The 19,641-nt window shown below is 46.7% G+C and overlaps 1 protein-coding gene across 1 annotated transcript; it reads left to right on the top strand.

The window, feature by feature from the left end:
• The first annotated feature begins 33 nt into the window (after positions 1-33).
• MED20 (mediator complex subunit 20) lies at positions 34-15,181 on the top strand. Its single transcript, XM_003266283.2, has 4 exons — positions 34-176; positions 4,258-4,412; positions 11,020-11,273; positions 13,252-15,181. Exons 1-4 carry the CDS (start codon positions 163-165, stop codon positions 13,465-13,467), a joined length of 639 nt encoding a protein of 212 aa, XP_003266331.1. The 5' UTR covers positions 34-162; the 3' UTR covers positions 13,468-15,181.
• Positions 15,182-19,641: the final 4,460 nt, after the last annotated feature.

The following is a 19,641-nucleotide window of genomic DNA, read 5'->3' as shown; positions in this document are numbered from 1 at the left end:
CATTCCCTGGGGAAGGCGTAGACCCGGCGCTCTGTTTTTACGTATTTCCGGAGTCCCTTCTGAGACCGAAGGTTGTGTTGGGGAACTGGAGCAGTTTCTGTGGGCGGACAGGGAACCCTGCGTTTCTGCTGTGTGATTCTGCCACTTTCCCGGCCCGACGCCATGGGAGTGACTTGGTAAGACTGCAGGGGGTTTTGTGGGGCGGGGCTTGGAGTTGTGAAAAGCCGGAAAGAGGACCTTGGCCATGGTCCGCCGTCCTCTGGGAGCTGAGTGAGATGTCCTCGGGTTGTGTGGATGAGAGGATGCCGTGCGGGCTGCGGGTTCCCCGGGCTTGTTTCCTCGGAGATGCGCCCCTTCCTCTTGGAAGGCGGGAAAGCAAAGGTGTTTTGTTTTTTTTTTTTTGTTTGTTTGTTTTTGTTTTTTTTTTGTTTTTTAGACGGAGTCTCGCTCTGTCGCCAGGCTGGAGTGCAGTGGAGCGGTCTTGGCTCACTGCAACACTCCGCCTCTTGGGTTCAAGCGATTCTCCTGCCTCAGCCTCCCGAGTAGCTGGGACTACAGGCGTCCGCCACCACGCCCGGCTACTTTTTGTATTTTTAGTAGAAATGGGTTTCACCATATTGGCCAGGCTGGTGTCAACAAAGCAAAATTTTTATCCCAGGAACCTATCAATGGTTGTATACCTCATTCTCTTCTGGATACATCTTCCTTTCCGTAAGGCCATAGTACTGCCTGCAATGGGACCTCAGGGTTGGAAATAGGGTCTTTGGACTATGACCCACCTGCAGACAGGGTTGGAGGGAGTGGGCCATAAGCAATCAGGAGATAGTATTTTTTAAGATTTTCGCCTGCCCTTCCCTCAGCCATCAAATACAGTTAGACCCGCTTGTGTCTGTTTCTAATTTGCCCATTTTAAGATCTTGGGTCTAGAGGAAAAAAGAGGGTATTGATAATAAGGAGATCATGGTTCCAGGCACTTTATCTCTTTAGAGCCCGTTTCCCACTATGTTTAATTCCATGGTTGGTCTAGTTTCAACGGAGTTTTTATCTTTCATATGTTTTAAGTCTCAGTTGAAAGAAGATGAGGTGGCAGGGAAAGGTATGGGTCCGGTGCTTGTGGAGGCGTTAGTTGTAAGGTGCCAGGTCCCAGAACATTTTTTTCTTATCTCAGTAGATTTCAGCATTTTTCCCGTGGGAGAAACCCGGAGGCCAGCATATCTGAAGCCAGTGGCTATAGGCTTCTCATACAAAAGCATGTGTAGGGGAAATACTTTTCCTCCTGCTAGCCCAGGTTCTTGCAGGTTTCTCAGTGATTGCACTCTTGTTTCCTACGGTTGACATCATGATCCTCCTGTGTTCCTTAATGGAAGCAAGATATGTGAGGGATGGAAATGGAAAGGATGCAGCGTAGAACCCTGGAACCCCTGCTCTTTCTTTTTTTTAAAGAAATAGAAATGGGGTCTTGCTGTTTTGTACATGCAGGTCTTGAATTCCTGAACTCAAGCGAGCCTCCTGCTTTGGTCTCCCAAAGTATTGGCATTACAGACATGAGCCACCGTGTCCAGCCACCCCTGCTCTTTAAATGGAGAAGGCAGCTCCAGGGAAAGGGCTGTTGGCACTCTTATCAACGTTTTCAGAATCCTAGGACTTCTGTCACTTGTAGCGTCAGTTTAGGGATTCTTTTATATTTCAAAATAAGGCACATTAGCAACATCGTTTATCAGTGTTTTTTCTGATAGAGTAGTGACAATTTTTAGCAACAGAAGGACTCTGCCTTAATAGATTAATTTAGTTGATCATAAAGCAATGTCATCGATGACTGTTTTCTTGATTTCTTTTTCTTTTTTTTTTTTTTGAGACGGAGTCTTGCTCTGTCGCCCAGGCTAGAGTGCAGTGGTGCGATCTTGGCTCACTGCAAGCTCCGCCTCCCAGGTTCATGCCATTCTCCTGCCTCAGCCTCCCGAGCAGCTGGGACTACAGGCGCCCGCCACCACGCCCTTCTGTATTTTTAGTAGAGACGGGGTTTCACCGTGTTAGCCAGGATGGTCTTGATCTCCTGACCTTGTGATCCGGAGGCCTCGGCCTCCCAAAGTGCTGGGATTACAGGCTTGAGCCACCGCGCCCGGCCTGTTTTCTTGATTTCTATATAGCTAAGTACTGCTTGTACTATTGTTTATTAATTTTTCAATCGATCTTTTCCTTAAAAATGTTTTAACAGACACTACATCCCTATACAGGCAGTCTAGTTAGTGGTTAAGAGCATGGACATGAAGCCAGGTTGCTGGGCTTTGAGTCTTGGGTGCACCACCCATTAACTGTGTGACCTAGTGCAAGTTATTTAACCTCTTTGTGCTGTACTTAAGTTTCCTCTTTTTTTTTTTTCGAGGCGGAGTCTCACTGTGTTGCCCAGGCTGGAGTGCAGTGGTGTGATCTCGGCTCACTGCAAGCTCCACCTCCCAGGTTCATGCCATTGTCCTGCCTCAGCCTCCCGAGTAGCTGGGACTACAGGCGCCCACCACCACGCCCGGCTAATTTTTTTGTATTTTTAGTAGAGATGGGGTTTCACTGTGTTAGCCAGGATGGTCTTGATCTCCTGACCTCGTGATCCGCCCGCCTCGGCCTCCGAAAGTGCTGGGATTACAGGCATGAGCCACCGCGCCCGACCAAGTTTCCTCTTTTTTTTTTTTCTTTTTGAGATGGAGTTTCGCTCTTGTTATCCAGGCTGGAGGGCAGTGGTGCGATCTTGGCTCACTGCAACCTCTGCCTCCTGGTTTCAAGTGATTCTCCTGCCTCAGTCTCCCATGTAGCTGGGATTACAGGCGCACACCACCATGCCTGGCTAAGTTTTGTATTTTTGGTAGAGACAGGGTTTCACCATGTTGGCTAGGCTGGTCTCGAACTTCTGACCTCAAGTGATCCGCCCATCTTGGTCTCCAGAAGTGCTGGGATTACAGGCGTGAGCCACCACGCCCGGCAGTTTCCTCATTTGTAACAAGTTGATAAATAACATACCTTCATAGGACTATTGTGAGGATTTAGAGAGTTAATTCATCTAAAGGCCTTAGGATGCAGTCTGGCATGTTGTTGGTTGGCAGTTGGTTACCTACCACTCTAAAGGGGAAGCCACCATAGGAGGTTCACTCACCATAGGAGGAAATCTTGGAAATAACGTTTTTGTTTTGTTCCATTGTTTTGATTCAATTTTTGTGAATACTGTTGCCTCTCATTCCCAAAAATTATAAACTTGAAGACTGCTTTTCTTTTTTTGTTCCTAGGGCTGTTGAATAGAACTTTCTGTGATGATGGAAATGTTCTCTAACAACAGTGTCCAATACAGTAGCCCCAGCCACCTGTGGCTCTGGGCCACCGTGCTTAACAGCTCAAGTTCACAGAGTTGGTAAAAACATGTTAACCCAAACGGAGACTTTCCCTTGATGTAGTCAGAACTGCAAGAGTTGCAAAAGGAATCCCTTTTTCATTATATGACTCAGCATTATTGAATGCTCAGTCTGTGTGCCATCTAGAATCTTTGGCATGCCACACTTGAGAACGCCCCATGATAGGAAGTTCATTGCCCTGGTGCGAGAATCCTGAGAACTGTGCTCCAGTTCTTAGAGGGGCTCTCAGGGACCATGGTCCTCTATTCCTTGTCTTTACAATGGGGGACTGGTCCAAGTGTAATGAGTTATCTTAATTGATTGTTCACATTCAGTTACAGATTGGACTCCTTGTTCTACTCTTCCCCATTCTAACTACTGCACTTGACTGGTCTTAAATTTTTTTTTTTTTTTTTTTTTTTAAGATGGCGTCTGGCCCTGTCGCCCAGGCTGGAGTACAAGGGCGCGATCTCAGCTTACTGCAGTCTCGGCCTCCCGGGTTCAAATGATTCTCCTGCCTCAGCCTCCCATGTAGCTGGGATTACAGGTGTCCGCTACCATGCCCAGCTAATTTTTGTATTTTTAGTAGAGACAGGGTTTCACCATATTGGCCAGGCTTGTCTTGAGCTCCTGACTTTGTGATCCGCCCACCTCGACTTCCCAAAGTGCTGGGATTACAGGCATGAGCCACCACGCCTGGCCAAAAAAAATTTTTTTTGATTAAAAATAATAATAAAGTTGCGGGGATTGGAAGATGGTCAGAGTAGGTAATTTCCAAGATAATTTTTGGCCCTGATGAGCTGTGATGCTGTGGGCGAGTGAATGGCTCAGTGAGCACATGTGTGTCTCTGGATAACTGACGATTTGGTGCTTTCCTTTCCAGTGTGTCCCAGATGCCCGTGGCCGAGGGCAAGAGTGTTCAGCAAACCGTAGAGCTCCTTACCCGGAAATTGGAGATGCTTGGGGCAGAGAAGCAAGGAACATTTTGTGTGGACTGTGAGACTTACCATACAGCCGCCTCTACCCTTGGCAGCCAAGGTCAGTGAGATGGGTCTGTAGGATGGCTGGAACCAGGCTTGGAGTTAATAGATATTTGTGTTAATTGAAGTCTTTCTGCTTTTCTGCTAAGGGTGGTATTCTTAAACATGTGGTGAGATGTGTTTAATTCTTGGTTCTTTATCTCTTGGAATAGGGCCTTTGAAAGCTTTATTTTATTTTATTTTTTTGAGATGGAGCTTTGCTCTTGTTGCCCAGGCTGGAGTGCAATGGTGCGATCTCGGCTCACTGCAACCTCCACCTCCCAGGTTCAAGTGATTCTCCTGCCTCAGCCTTCCCAGGTAGCTGGGATTATAGGCATGCACCACCAAGCCCGGCTAATTTTGTATTTTTGGTAGAGATGGGGTTTCTCTGTGTGGGTCAGGCTGGTCTCGAACTCCTGACCTCAGGTGATCCGCCCACCTCGGCCTCCCAAAGTGCTGGGATTACAGGCGTGAGCCACCGTGCCCGGCCACTTTATTTTATTTTATTTTATTTTTTGAGACGGAGTCTCGCTCTGTCGCCCAGGCTGGAGTGCAGTGGCGCAGTCTTGGCTCACTGCAAGCTCCGCCTCCCGGGTTCACGCCATTCTCCTGCCTCAGCCTCTCCGAGTAGCTGGGACTACAGGCGCCCCCCCACCACACCCGACTAATTTTTTGTATTTTTTAGTAGAGACGGGGTTTCACCGTGGTCTCGATCTCCTGACCTCGTGATCCGCCCGCCTTGGCCTCCCAAAGTGCTGGGATTACAAGCGTGAGCCACCGTGCCCGGCCCTTATTTTATTTTATTTTTTGAGATAGGGTCTTACTCTGTCGCCCAGGCTGGAGTGCAGTGGCATGATCACAGCTCACTGACTGCAGCCTCGACCCTTGGGCTCAAGTGATCCTTCCACCTCCGCCTCCTGAGTAGCTGAGACCACAGGCATGAGCCACCACGCCTGGCTAATATTTTAAATTTTTTGTAGAGACAGGGTCTCCCTATGTTGACCAGGCTGGTTTTGAATTCCTGGCCTCAAGGGATTATCTGGCCTCAGCTTCCCAAAGTACTGGGATTATAGATATGAGCCACCACTCCTGGCTAAAGCTTTATTGAGGTATAGTTGATATACAAGTAGTTGTACACATCTAATGTATACATCTTAATGAGTTTGGATATATGCATACACCTATGATACCATCACCACAGCCAAGGTACTAAACATATCCATTACATCCCAAAATTTCTTTGTATGTGTGTATTTATGTGTGTGTGTGTGTGTTTTTTTTTTTTTTTGAGACGGAGTCTCGCTCTGTCGCCCAGGCTGGAGTGCAGTGGCGCGATCTCGGCTCACTGCAAGCTCCGCCTCCCGGGTTCACGCCATTCTCCTGCCTCAGCCTCTCCGAGTAGCTGGGACTACAGGCACCCGCCACCACGCCCGGCTAATTTTTTGTATTTTTAGTAGAGACGGGGTTTCACCGTGGTCTCGATCTCCTGACCTCGTGATCCGCCCGCCTCGGCCTCCCAAAGTGCTGGGATTACAAGCATGAGCCACCGCGCCCGGCCATGTGTGTGTTTTTAAGAGATAGAGTCTTGCTCTGTTGCCCCGGCTGAAGTGCTTTGGTGTCTCATAGCTCACTGCAGCCTCAAACTCCTGGGGTCAGGTGATCCTTCCACCTTAGCCTCCTGAGTAGCTGGAACTACAGGCATGTGCCACCATGCCTGGCTGATTTTTTTACTTTTGGATGTGGTCATGAGAGTGTCTTACTATGCTGCTCAAATTGGTCTCAAACTCCTAGCCACAAGCCATCCTCCCACTTCAGCCTCTCAAGTAGCTGGTGTCAAACTCCTGAGCTCAAGGGATCCACCAGCATAGGCCTCCCAAAGTGCTGAGATGACAGGCATGAGCCACCATGCCTGGCCCTTGTGTTCTGAGTGCTTTTTGTTTTGTGCAGTTTGAACTCTAAAAGCAAGGTTTCTCAGGGTTAATCACTGACTAACCACGTCAGAATCACCTGGGATAATTGTTAAAGTTGCAGATTCCTGGCCCTGTTTACTGATTGACTGCTGCTGTAGGCCACATAATCTACATTTAACAATCCAGACAATCCTTATGCACTCTGAAATTTGAGAAAGACTTGTTTTAGGCCCAGAAGTCTTTGTTTATGATTCTTTTAGAGCTTTAGGGTTTCTAGAAGTTTCTGTTCATAGAGTTTGTGTTTTCTTACACCTAACCATTGGCCTTGACCTCCTCATTAGCATAAATCAATTGTTCTTTTTAGTGTATTGAGTGATGAGATGGGGTGTGGATGATGGGGGATGATGGTTGGGAGGGAGAGAGGATTTTTTTTTTTTTTTTTTCTTTTTAGAGTGGGGGTCTCACTTCGTTGCCCGGCTGTACAGTAGCATGATCACAGCTCACTGCAAGCTCTAACTCCTGGGCTTAGGCAATGAGAGAGACTCTTTGGATATGAGTTAGGGAACTTGTTTCTCTTAGTCTTAGCTCTGCAGTAACTTGAGCTTGAACAGTTCCATAACACAGTGTTTATCACCGGGGAGCCAGAGTCCTGAGTCCTGGCTTTGCCACATTCTAACTGTGTACCTGTAGGTAACTCCCACAACCTGTTACTGTTTCCACGCCACTCATGTACCTGTTTCCCTTAGATCCATTTCCTGCACTTCCCCTGTAAGCTGTATTTTCCAGGCCCTCTGCTAGTTAGCTTTGGTTATTGAGAGGCACCAGAGAAGATTAGAGGATGGGAGAAAGGAAGCCCACAGTGTTCCTCTCCCTCTGCTCTGGGCAGTGTCTCTAGCCGTGGCTGTGTCTTCACCTCCTTGGTTCTAGCTTCTAGGCAGCCCTCATTCCTGCCTCTGATAACAGCACATATTTTCTTTTCCCTCTAGCCCTAGATATGGTAGTAGTTTCCTGTGTTGCTAATCTTTGGGTTGTCCCACCATCCCATTTGGTTTTTCCTTTCTTCCAACCCGTGTATTTGTTCCCCGTGTACATTTCTTGTACCAAAACTATTTGACATGGGCTCTGTTTTTGGACTCTTCCCAATACAGTTCTCTCATCTATAAAATGAAGATAATCATAGTACTTCTCTCCTCATGTTGTGCTAAAGAAGTTAATACATGCAAAGCATTTAGAACTGAGATTGTCATGTAATTTTTTTTTTCGAGACGGTGTTTTGTTCTTGTTGCCAAGCTGGAGTGCAATGGCACAGTCTCGGCTCACTGCAACCTCCACCTCCCGAGTTCAATCAATTCTGCCTCAGCCTCCCGAGTAGCTGGGACTACAGGTGTGCTCCACCACGCCTAGCTCATTTTTGCATTTTTAGTAGAGATGGGGTTTCACCATCTTGGCCAGGCTGGTCTTGAACTCCCGACCTTGTGATCCGCCCACCTTGGCCTCCCAAAGTGCTGGGATTACAGGCATGAGCCACTGCACCCAGCCTGGCATGTAATATTTAAAGTAATATTTAAGTAGCTAAGAGTTGTACTGAGCTCTTTTATCATCGTTGATAAAATTGCAGTTACGATTTGTGTTGCCTTCAATATGAAGGAGGTAAGAATCAAGAGATAATTACAAAAGCATTTGGGTAACAAAACATTTGGATATAGATATGAGATGGCAAATGACTTCTAGTGAAACTACCTGGTGTAGGCTGAGCAGGCCCTCACTTTCAAGAAGCCACAGTCTAGTTGGGGAGACAGAACACCTTCATGGCAGGCAGGAAACAGCAATAAACTTGGGGTGAGCATACCTGGATTGGAGCTTCAGTTTTGCTGGTTACTGGCTCTGTGCCTTTAGATCAGTGGTTCTCACACTTGACCAGCATTAGCATCATCTGAAAGGCATGTTACCACACAGATTGCTAGACCCCACGCCAAAGTTTCTGACTTAGTAGTTTGAAGGAGAGTAGACAATAATTTGCATTTCCCCCCACCTTTTTTTTTTTTTTGAGACAGGGTCTCTTTCTGTCACCCAGGCTGGAGTGCAATGGCATGATCATAGCTCACTATTGCCTCGACCTGCCGGGCTCAAGTGATCCTCCAGCCCCAGCATCCTAAATAGCTGGGGCTACAGGTGCGTGCCACTATACCTGGCTAACTTTTTGATTTTTTTTGTAGAGTCAAGGTCTCCCTATGTTGCCCAGGCTGGTATCAAACTCCTGGGCTCAAGCGATCCTCCCCGCCTTGGCTTCCTGAAGTGTTGAGATTACAGGCATGAGTGCCCTGGCTGTAATTTGCATTTCTAATAAGTTCCCAGGTGATTCTGCTACTGCTGCTGCTCTGGGATCCAATTAGCTTCATTTTCCTCATCTTTAGAAAGGGGATAGTAAACCTGGTTCTGCTTGCTTCACAAGGTGGTACATACATGAAAGGATTTTGCTGTGTTAGAAAATACGATTGTCGGCTGGGTGCGGTGGCTCATGCCTGGAATCCCAGCATTTTGGGAGGCCGAGGTGGGCAGATCACCTGAGGTCAGGAGTTCAAGACCAGCCTGGCCAACATGGTGAAACCCCGTCTCTACTAAAAATACAAAAATTAGCCAGGTGTGGTGGCGCACGCCTATAATCCCAGCTACTCAGGAGGCTGAGGCAAGAGAATCACTTGAACCTAAGAGGCGGAGGTTGCGGTGAGCCAAGATTGCGCCATTGCACTACAGCCTGGGTGACAGAGTGAGACTCTGTCTCAAAAAAAAAAAGTTTTTAGCCTATCTCTCTCATGAGATTGTCAGCTTTTTTTTTTTTTTGAGATGGAGTCTCGCTGTCACCCAGGCTGGAGTGCAGTGGCACGATCTCGGCTCACTGCAACCTCCGCCTCTTGGGTTCAACTGCTTCTCCTGCTTCAGCCTCCTGAGTAGCTGGGATTACAGGCACATGCCACCATGCCTGGCTAATTCCTGTATTTTTAGTAGAGACGAGGTTTTAACATGTTGGCCAGGCTGGTCTCGAACTCCTGACCTCAAGTGATCCACCCACCTTGGCCTCCCAAAGTGCTGGGATTACAGGCGTGAGCCACTGCGCCCAGCCTGATGGTCAGCTTCTTGAAGTCAGGGGCTAAGTCCTCTGCTTATACGTCCCTTAAGCCCTAAGAAAAGTGTTGGGAATGGCTTATGTATGTAATAAGCATGTGGGATTTGGCAGTCTATCCCTTAATTTTTTTTTTTTGAGACGGAGTCTCGCTCTGTTGCCCAGGCTGGAGTACAGTGGCGCAATCTCGGCTCACTGCCAGCTCCGCCTCCCGGGTTCACGCCATTCTCCTGCCTCAGCCTCTCCGAGTAGCTGGGACTACAGGCGCCCGCCACCACGCCTGGCTAATTTTTTTGTATTTTTAGTAGAGACGGGGTTTCACTGTGGTCTCGATCTCCTGACCTCGTGATCCACCCGCCTCGGCCTCCCAAAGTGCTGGGATTACAAGCGTGAGCCACCACGCCCGGCCCCATTAATTCTTGTAGTGTATGAAAGAGGAATCTTGCTTTCCAGTTTTTACCTTTTTTTTTTCTTTCTTTTTTTTTTGGAGATAGAGTATTGCTCTGTTGCCCAGGCTGGAGTGCAGTGACATGATCTCAGCTCACTGCAACCTCTGCCTCCTGGGTTCAAGTGATTCTCGTGCCTCAGCCTCCCAAGTAGCTGGGATTACAGGCGTGCACTGCCACACCCAGATAATTTTTGTATTTTTAGTAGAGACATGGTTTCACCATGTTGGTCAGGCCGGTCTGGAACTCCTGACCTCAAGTGATCCATCCGCCTCAGCCTCCCAAAGTGTTGGGATTACGGGTGTGAGCCACTGTGCCCAGCCTTGCCTTCTTCTGTTTTCTACTTAACTAAATGTATATGGCTTTCCATTCTTATTGCAAATAGCTTATGGAAATAAATGAGAAAACTTATTTCTTAGAGACTGGAAGGGGTGAGCTGGGGCTTGAAAGTTGATCTTCTGATCCAGATCCTGAGTTCTCTCTGCTGTAGTGTGCTGCTTGCTTCCCAAGTTGGCTAGACTTCTAAAAATTCTCCAACGGTTTGCCATTGGTTTCAGGATACAGTCTAAACTTCTTGAGGCATGGTAGATAAGACCTATCACAGCTTGGCTCCCATCTACCTTTCCCTGCTTATGCTCAGACACACCCCTTCGCTGCTTCCGAAGGAACATTTAGATCTCAAAGAGGGAGGAAGCTAAGGTGAGGAGGAGTGTGCAGAAGAAGGGAGCAGCTACTTCCTTTGGCATGCCCAAATGCTGTTACTTTCATTTTACTTATGTAATATATGATAATATACAAAAGATTATACGTAAAGTCTGTGGGAGTTAGACTTTACATATAGACCATCTGTGAGCCCACCACTCAACTTAAGAATTAAAACATGGTCAACACTATTAAAGTTCCCTGTGTGCCCCTCACCGTTTTCTGTAGAGCAGAGTGGGTTTTACTACATGCTGCCTCTCCTGCTATTATCCCCTACCTTTCTAGAGAAGGCTGTCAGTGAGAGGATTCCCCTCACCCCCCCACCAAGAACTGCTGAGGTAGTGCCAGCTTGCTGTCTGGCCTCATTCTGTGGGGGAGTCATTTGACTCTACTCTGGGGTTTGCCAGTGAAAGTCTTGATGATGAATAGGATCTTTGTCCCTTGCAGGTCAGACCGGGAAGCTGATGTATGTGATGCACAACTCAGAGTACCCATTGAGCTGTTTCGCCCTCTTTGAGAATGGCCCTTGCCTTATTGCTGACACCAACTTTGATGTGCTTATGGTGAAGCTCAAGGGCTTTTTCCAGAGTGCTAAGGCCAGCAAGATTGAGACCCGGGGCACCCGGTACCAGTACTGTGACTTCCTGGTGAAGGTGGGCACGGTCACAATGGGGCCCAGTGCCCGGGGCATCTCTGTGGAGGTAAGACCTTGGTGAAAGTAGGAGCAGGATGTTCTGAGGGGGCTGCTCAGCAAAGGGCTCTGAAGATTTTCCAGTTCTTCTCTTTTTTTTTTTTTTTTTGAGACAGAGTCTTGCTCTGTCACCCAGGCTGGAATGCAATGGCACAATCTTGGCACACGGCAGCCTCGACCTCCAGGGCTCAAGTGATCCTTCCGCCTCAGTCTCCCAAGTACCTGGGACTACACCTACCGAATTAAATTTTTTTTTTTTTTAGTAGAAATGAGGTCTTACTATGTTGCCCAGGCTGATCTCCAACTCCTGGGCTCAATTGATCCTCCCATCTCAGCCCCCCAAAGTGCTGGGATTACAGGTATGAGCCACCACACCTGGCCTCCAGTCCTCAATTTAAACAGCTATTTATGCCTACCTGATCCCTGACTCCAAGGCGTCTGTGCTTCCTCTCCGTGAATCTTTTATCCTTTCTTTAATTATTCAGAGACTGTCTAACACAGGTGGATAGTAGGAAGCGGGAAGCTGGGTTCAAAACAAGCAGAAAGCTTCATTAGGAAGGGTGGCTTGCTGGAGAAGGGAAAAGATAGTCAAGGAAGGCAGGTGAATTATGATACGGAGGGACAGTCACCCATGACAAGAAGTTCTGGAGCAGACCAGGACAACTCTTAGAACAATTTTCTGGCAGTGGGCCCTAAATCACATATGCCGACATACCTCTCCTTAGTATGCTTTAAGATAGGTTAGGAAGCAAAAATGTGCTTTTCCTTTTGACATGCTGTCTGCTTTCTTTCATGGTAGAAAGAGTGTTTGTGTCTGAGATCACTTCATCTGTGACACTGAGAGAGTGTGTGTGTGTATACATACACATATATAGTGACAAGGAGTGAGAGTGGCAGTGTAGCAGTAGCTGGCTTCTTTGGGACCAGGGAAAGTTCACAACCTATAATGTGCCCAGCACTGAGATAAGAAAACAAGTAAGCTTGCAGGTCTACCCTTTGAAAATTTGTGATTTATTTATTAAGAGTGAGGCTGAAACACACAAACTATTTTTGAAGTTAGTCTGAAAATGCTATAATAGAGGCAGTTGGCTCTGGGAATTCAGGCCAGTGTGAGCACTGCTGACTTTGGTTGTGATGCTTCCTGAGGATCAACATTTATGTAGGGATTTAAAATGTAGAGACATGGGGATAGATAAGTCTAGGAAGAATCCCAGTTGGAGAAAAGGGTATTAGTGGTAGTTTCTGCTCAGCAACCTCTAGGATCAAGACTTCCTAATCCTTTCGGCTTGTCATAGACCTTGGATTTGCTGAGACCCACTGAGGACCCGCTGTTTATCCTCCACATTTCTAATCTTGTAGTAGAAACACACCCCACCTATTTCTTTACTTATTTCTCCTTAGGGTTGCCAGTAATTTTACCCTGCCATCTCTCCAGTAAAAAATTAAGAGAGCAGAAGGAGAAAACCTAAGATGTATATTTTTTGGCCCATGACACACTATTTGGGAAATTCTTTCTTAGGGTCGGAGCTCAGGTTGGTTCTACCTAGGGAGTAAAATTTGGTCTTGAAAAAAACTCAAGAGCATATGTGTCCACTCTACTCTCTACTTACCACCCCCACACACATTTTCCTTCTCTTTCTCTTTGTTGTGTCTCTTCGAATTTTCTTGAGCTCTCCTTAAATCTTTACCCAGCATAGCAGGGACAACACAGTCCTGAGATCATCAAAAGGGGCCCAGATCTGCTTCTGGGTCCTCTGGGAGGGCTGTGGGTTGGCACAGCTCCAGGATAAGGTCAAAGATGCCTAAAAATGCTGGGTGTTGAGCCCAGTGTTTAGGTTGAACGTTTCCTGTGGACCAACACTGTGCTAGGAGGTGTATGTCTTTAGCTTGGGGTTGGGGAAGATGGGAGCAGGAGGCAGGAGGTGCAAGAGAAGCAGACCTTGTCTTAGCCTTAATTCACCCTCATTCTCTGTGCTTTTGGTTCGCAGGTGGAGTATGGCCCCTGTGTGGTAGCTAGTGACTGCTGGAGTCTGCTGCTTGAGTTCCTACAGAGTTTTCTAGGTAGCCACACACCAGGGGCTCCTGCAGTGTTTGGGAACAGACATGATGCGGTCTATGGCCCAGCAGATACCATGGTCCAGTACATGGAACTCTTCAACAAGATCCGCAAGCAGCAGCAGGTGCCGGTGGCTGGGATTCGTTAGTGATGAGCAGCTGCCAGCTGAGCTGTGTCACCAGGGGTACTCCACAGGAGGAGCAGGTGCTGACTCTCAGGTCCCTGGACCCCAGAAACCCAGGGTAGACATGGACTCTACTCTCCTTCTCTGGTTCCCAGCTGTGGCTTTTGTTCTGGGGCTCTGGAGTCCCCTCCCCAACCCCCTGACTCTCACACGTAGCCCCCCATCAGCTGTTTTACTCCGTGCCTTACTGGATTTGGCCTGTCCTCAAGAATGGTAATTATGAAGAATGGAGAAGTTTGGACCCTGCCTCCTTTAGGGGAAAGGTAGGACAGGAATGTCCTTGCCTGGTACTGGTGGGGGAAATAGTCCATATCCCCAACTATTGAGGATTTGTCCCAGGCCAATGGTGAACATGCTGCATTTTATGTTTGGATTGTGCTGTAATAAGAGCCTCTTCCTTTCCGCAGAGGATGTGGCTGGGCTTCCATCCTAGAGATGGAGTAGAAGGCACAACTGGTTTGATAGTTACTATTTTCTGACCTGTTTGCTGAAGTGATCTGCGAATTGACTTTCCTAGGGTGTTGCCTGAGTCCTTTGAAATCTCCTTCTGACCCCTTTCCCTTCTGTTGTGAAATATGTTAAGCCACAGGCCAAACTGCTATAAGATCGAAGTTTGTTTTTTTCTCACCTAATAATAGGTAATCAGATGGTCGAGGGCAGATTTAACTCTACAAGGTTATCAGGAACTTGGTTTCCTTCTGTCTTATTTAGCCGTTCCCAGTATGTTTTCTTACCCACAAGATCAAAGCAGACTCATCAGCTCCATATCTGCATTCCACTGGGGAAAGAGAGAGAAAAGAGCAGTTTTTTAAAAAAAGGTATGACTGAGCATTGCTTGAATCACTGTGGCCACACTTTGCTGAAAGAGATGCTGGGACATAGAGCCTCTTATCTGGGCGGTCATGTGCCGAGTTAAAACTCAGGGATTCTGTGACTACAAGATGAAAGAGAATTTGGTTGCTGAGATGCAGTTAATGGCTTCTGCTACATGGGGCTCAATGGACATGCCCAGGAATGCTCTTGGCTGTTATTTTGCAGTTAATACCTCTTGTAACTAAAGCATTTGTTTATGAGTTGACTTGAGAGAAGGGCTGATCTCAGAGCCACTTTGAGCTAAGTTGGATTAGTCACACTAGGAAGTTAATTCCACACCTTTTGTCTAAGTCTCAGTATTGAGGCCTCTCCAGTTCTCATGCACCCCGATCTTAGGGTTAGAATACTTGACCCTGATACCTGCACCATGCTTCATGGTTGCCTGAGCTATTTCTCCTGTTTCATTTGAGCCTCCAAACTATATATTTGGTCATGTTGCCTGCCTACCCCATGCCTGCTGCAGAAATATTCATCCAGGTTAACCTTGATATACACAGAGATGGTCTTGGGAGAATTGTGAATGTATGTACCGTATTGTCATCAAGGATACTGTCCCTTATTTGAGCATCTAAAGAGAAACTTTTCAGATCCAAGTGCTCAGATGTAAAGCCTCTACAACAAGTCAGGTAGTGGTCATGTTTCCCTTCTAGTTTTGGCTGACAGGAAGCTCAATTCAGTACCATAACTACAGAACCTGTCATCTGTATTTTTTGTTCTCACCCCGTTTTTGTTATTTTGTTTCTGGTTTTTTATATTGAGGTATGTTTTAGATATTGTTTACAAAAATAAAATGCACAGATCTTAACGTTTTTGGCCTCCTGATTTACATTTGCTCTCGTCCAGGTTTATTTATTTGTATTTTTCTGTAGGCTGCAGCTTTATGGAATGAAACAATGCATAGGCACCATTTTGAACCAATGCATTTCCTGAAAATCTCCAGAAGTTGATTGTGATAAATATAGACTCTCTAGACTTGTGCATTATAAGGAGGGACTCTGTTCCCTAAAAGCTAAAAAAAAGTATAAAATCCCTAACTACACTTGGCTTTTATTTTGTTTTTTTATTATTATTATTACTTTTTGAGATGGAGTTTCGCTCTTGTTGCCCAGGCTAGAGTGCAATGGTACAATCTCGGCTCACCACAACCTCCGCTTCCTGGGTTCAAGCGATTCTCCTGCCTCAGCCTCCCGAATAGCTGGGATTACAGGCATGCGCCACCATGCCCAGTTAATTTTGTATTTTTAGTAGAGATGGGCTTTCTCCATGTTGGTCAGGCTGGTCTCGAACTCCTGACCTCAGGTGATCCGACCACTTCAGCCTCCCAAAGTGCTGGGATTACAGGTGTGAGCCACCATGCCCGGCCCTTATTTTATTTTATTTTTTTGTGATGGAGTTTCATTCTTGTTACCTAGGCTGGAGTGCAGCGGCACAATCTCGGCTCACTGCGAACTCCGCCTCCTGGATTCAAGCAATTCGCATGCCTCAGCCTCCTGAGTAGCTGGGATTAGAGGCGCCCACCACCACACCCGGCTAATTTTTTGCATTTTCAGTAGAGATGGGGTTTCATCATGTTGGCCAGGCTGGTCTCAAACTCCTGACCTCAGGTAATCCACCTGCCTCTGTCTCCCAAAGTGCTGGGATTATAGGCATGAGCCACTGTGCCCGGCCCACTTTTCCTTTTAGGCACAGTCTTGGCCTAAATTTCCAGCGTTTTTCACTTTTGTTCTTTTCCTTCACATTTAAGCACACATTCGACCAGCTTTAAGTCTAGAGAACACCAGATTTAAGAACTGCCACTTGGGTACTTTTTTCCTTTGTGTCAATTAAAGGAAATGTGTTACTAAAAGAAGCAGGTAATGTAATACATTTCTTTTTTTTTTTTTTTTTTTTTTGAGACGGAGTCCTGCTCTGTCATCAGGCTGGAGTGCAGTGGCTTGATCTTAGCTCACTGCAGCCTCCTCCTCCCAGGTTCAAGTGATTCTTCTCCCTCAGCCTCCCGAGTAGTGGAGACTACAGGTGCATGCCACCACACTCAGCTAATTTTTGTATTTTTCCATTTTCTTTTTTTTTTTTTGAGACAGAGTCTTGCTCTATCACTCAGGCTGGAGTGCAGTGGCATGATCTCGGCTTACTGCAAGCTCGGCCTCCCGGGTTCACACCATTCTCCTGCGTCAGCCTCCTGAGTAGCTGGGACTACAGGCGTGTGTCACCACACCTGGCTAATTTTTTTTTGTATTTTTAGTAGAGACGGGGTTTCACTGTGTTAGCCAGGATGGTCTCGATCTCCTGACCTCATGATCCGCCGGCCTCGGCCTCCCAAAGTGTTGGGATTATAGGCGTGAGCCACCGCGCCTGGCATTTTTGTATTTTTATTTTTTGAAACGGAGTCTTGCTCTGATACCCAAGCTGGAGTGCAGTGGCGTGATCTCGGCACACTGCAAGCCCTGCCTCCCGGGTTCATGCCATTCTCCTGCGTCAGCCTCCCGAGTAGGTGGGACTACAGGCGCCTGCCACCACGCCTGGCTAATTTTTTGTATTTTTAGTAAAGACAGTGTTTCACCGTGTTAGCCAGGATGGTCTCCATCTCCTGACCTTGTGATCCGCCCGCCTTGGCCTCCCAAAGTGCTGGGATTACAGGCATGAGCCACCGCGCCCGGCCTAATTTTTGTATTTTTAGTAGAAATGGGGTCTCACCGTGTTGGCCAGGATGGTCTCTACCTCTTGACCTCATGATCTGCCCGCCTCGGCCTCCCAAAGTGCTGGGATTACAGGCATGAGCCACCGTGCCCAGCCTACATTTCTTAAATAATTTAAGAAATACGGCTCCACTAGCAAAGTTGCCAAAAATAAATTGATGACTTGTGGGAAGGACCCATATGTTATCCAGCTCTTGTGTGCATTTCTGAGTGGGGCTTTCAGTAGTACTTTAGGATATAAATGTTTGTGTATAATTTTTGAAAGTGAAAGTTGAGGGCTATTTATATAAATTAAGGGGAAAAGGACGTGATTATTCCCATTTTATAAATAAATCTTACACTCAGCCAGTAAATGGAGATGCCATATTTTTTTGGTTCACATCTGATGTTCTTCTTGCCCCTCTAGACTATGTTCCTACCACTCCTTCCTCTGTTTCCAGATGCTTTAGCCCTTTTCCCATCTGTAGCTACCCCAAAAGAGCAGAAACTGGGAAACTTCTAGGGCCTTGCCAATGTCATCTTGGGGTACTTTTGCCAGAGCCACACACAAATATGCTAACCTTGACTGCCAGCTATCAGGGCAGCTTTAGAGCTCATTTAGTTCTCTCAGTGTAAAATGGAGAGGCTGTAGCTCCCAGAGAAGTCATGCAGAGAGATGAGGGTGGAGTCAGGACCAAATTTCAGGCCCAGGACTCCTGGCTACCAGCATGTGCCAAAGTACAGCAGCTGGACCTCCCTGAGGTGCCACATGATTTTAGGTGGAATGTGGAAACATTTTAATACTAGTATTTCTGTCTTATTCTAATTTATATTAAAAGTATAACTAGCACTTTATTCCTTAGGATGGGGGTGTTTTTAAGAGTTTGTTTGTTTATCAGTAGAGATGGAGGTCTCATCCTGTTGCCCAGCCTGGAAGTCTTTTCAAATGATCTATTAAGTTACAGTACAGGGGATACATGCAAACCTCAAAGCCTGTGGAAGGGGAAGGCAAATACTGGATCTTGGGAACCACTGTAATCTACTTTGTGTCTAGTCTATTTCCTACATCCATTGATGGTTCCTGCCCTGGCTGTGCTTTCCTGTTGTCTCTCTTTGATGCTGGATTCTCGTACCCTGCTCCCACACTGCCTCCTGCTGGCTTTCCTCAGATACCAAGGACCAAGTAGTCACATTTCCCCTACCATGCATTGGTGTCGCTTACTCACTGAAGAAAACACCTAGGGACTGACCACTTCACCCCTCCACCAGACCTACTCCAACCCAGTGTGTTCTGAGGCTTCAGGGTAAGGCAGTTAGTGAAATTTTTCTCTCCAAATCCTGGAAGGTTAAGGGTTGTAGTTAGAAGTTCCCCACCTAAGCATGTGCTCCAGGTGTCAAAAATTGACAGGCAGGACTGATGATATGGCCTTATCGTCTCCAACCCCATACCTTTAACTCCCAACATTGCCTTTCTCTTGCCGCACCCTCCCTCTCCATTTCTGTTACTGCCTGGGTGTCTTAGGCCACAGACCCCAATTACTATTGCATGGGGAATGGCTGAAACCAATTGCATTACAAGTTTGGGCCTCCCCTGAGAATTTGGTATCTTTGGATTGTGAGTACTCACTTCTTGGGGGTGGGATCTCTCCAAGATGAGTCACTATGATTGTGTAGAGCATTCCCAAATCAGTCTTTTTGGTTAGAACAACTCTTTAAATCACCTAGCTTGACCATCATTCAATACTCACATCTCGGCCAGGCGCGGTCGCTCACACCTGTAATAGCAGCACTTTGGGAAGCTGAGGTGGGCAGATCACCTGAGGTCAGGAGTTCAAAACCAGCTTGACTAACATGGTGAAACCCCATCTCTACTAAAAATACAAAATTAGCTGGGCATGGTAGTGCATTCCTGTAATCCCAGCTACTTGGGAGGCTGTGGCAGAATAATGAATCACTTGAACCTGGGAGGTGGAGGTTGCAGTGAGACGAGATCTTGCCACTGTACTCCAGCCTGGGTGACAGAGTGAGACTCTGTCTCAAAAAAAAAAACTAAAAAAAAATCAGTGATCCAAAAAAGAGTCTCTAAAGGGAGAACAAATCCTGAAATGGAAACAGTATGAGGACAACATTAAGCAAGTTTGAGACTGGTCCAGCCAGCTTTTGTGAGCAGGATCTTTCCCTGCCTTCTGGACCTTACATCTGGGTGTCAAGCCAGAGGATTTTCCTTCTTCATTTTATAGCCAATCCTTTGGGCCTTTCAGAGAGTTTCTGGGAAGATGGACTGAGTTTTTGCTATCTTCCTATGTTTCCCCTTTTTCTTTTGAAAATAGGCAGGAGTAAATATATATGAAGCAATCTTGATAGCTACCTCTGTGGCTTCAGAGTTACTCTTCTGTTATGACACTCCATGGGGTCTGACAAGTATTCTGTTGTAATGGAATTTGGTATAATGCATATACTTTTTCTTTTTTTTTTTTCTTTTTTTTTTTTTTTTTTTTATGAGACGGAGTCTTGCTCTGTCACCCAGGCTGGAGTGCAGTGGCGCGATCTCCGCTCACTGCAAGCTCCGCCTCCCGGGTTCACGCCATTC

The sequence above is a fragment of the Nomascus leucogenys genome, chromosome 17 (assembly GCF_006542625.1).
Source record: "Nomascus leucogenys isolate Asia chromosome 17, Asia_NLE_v1, whole genome shotgun sequence".
Taxonomy (NCBI): Eukaryota; Metazoa; Chordata; class Mammalia; order Primates; family Hylobatidae; genus Nomascus; species Nomascus leucogenys.
The sequence above is the reverse complement of the archived record's forward strand: the minus strand, read 5'-3'. Positions and strand labels throughout refer to the sequence as shown.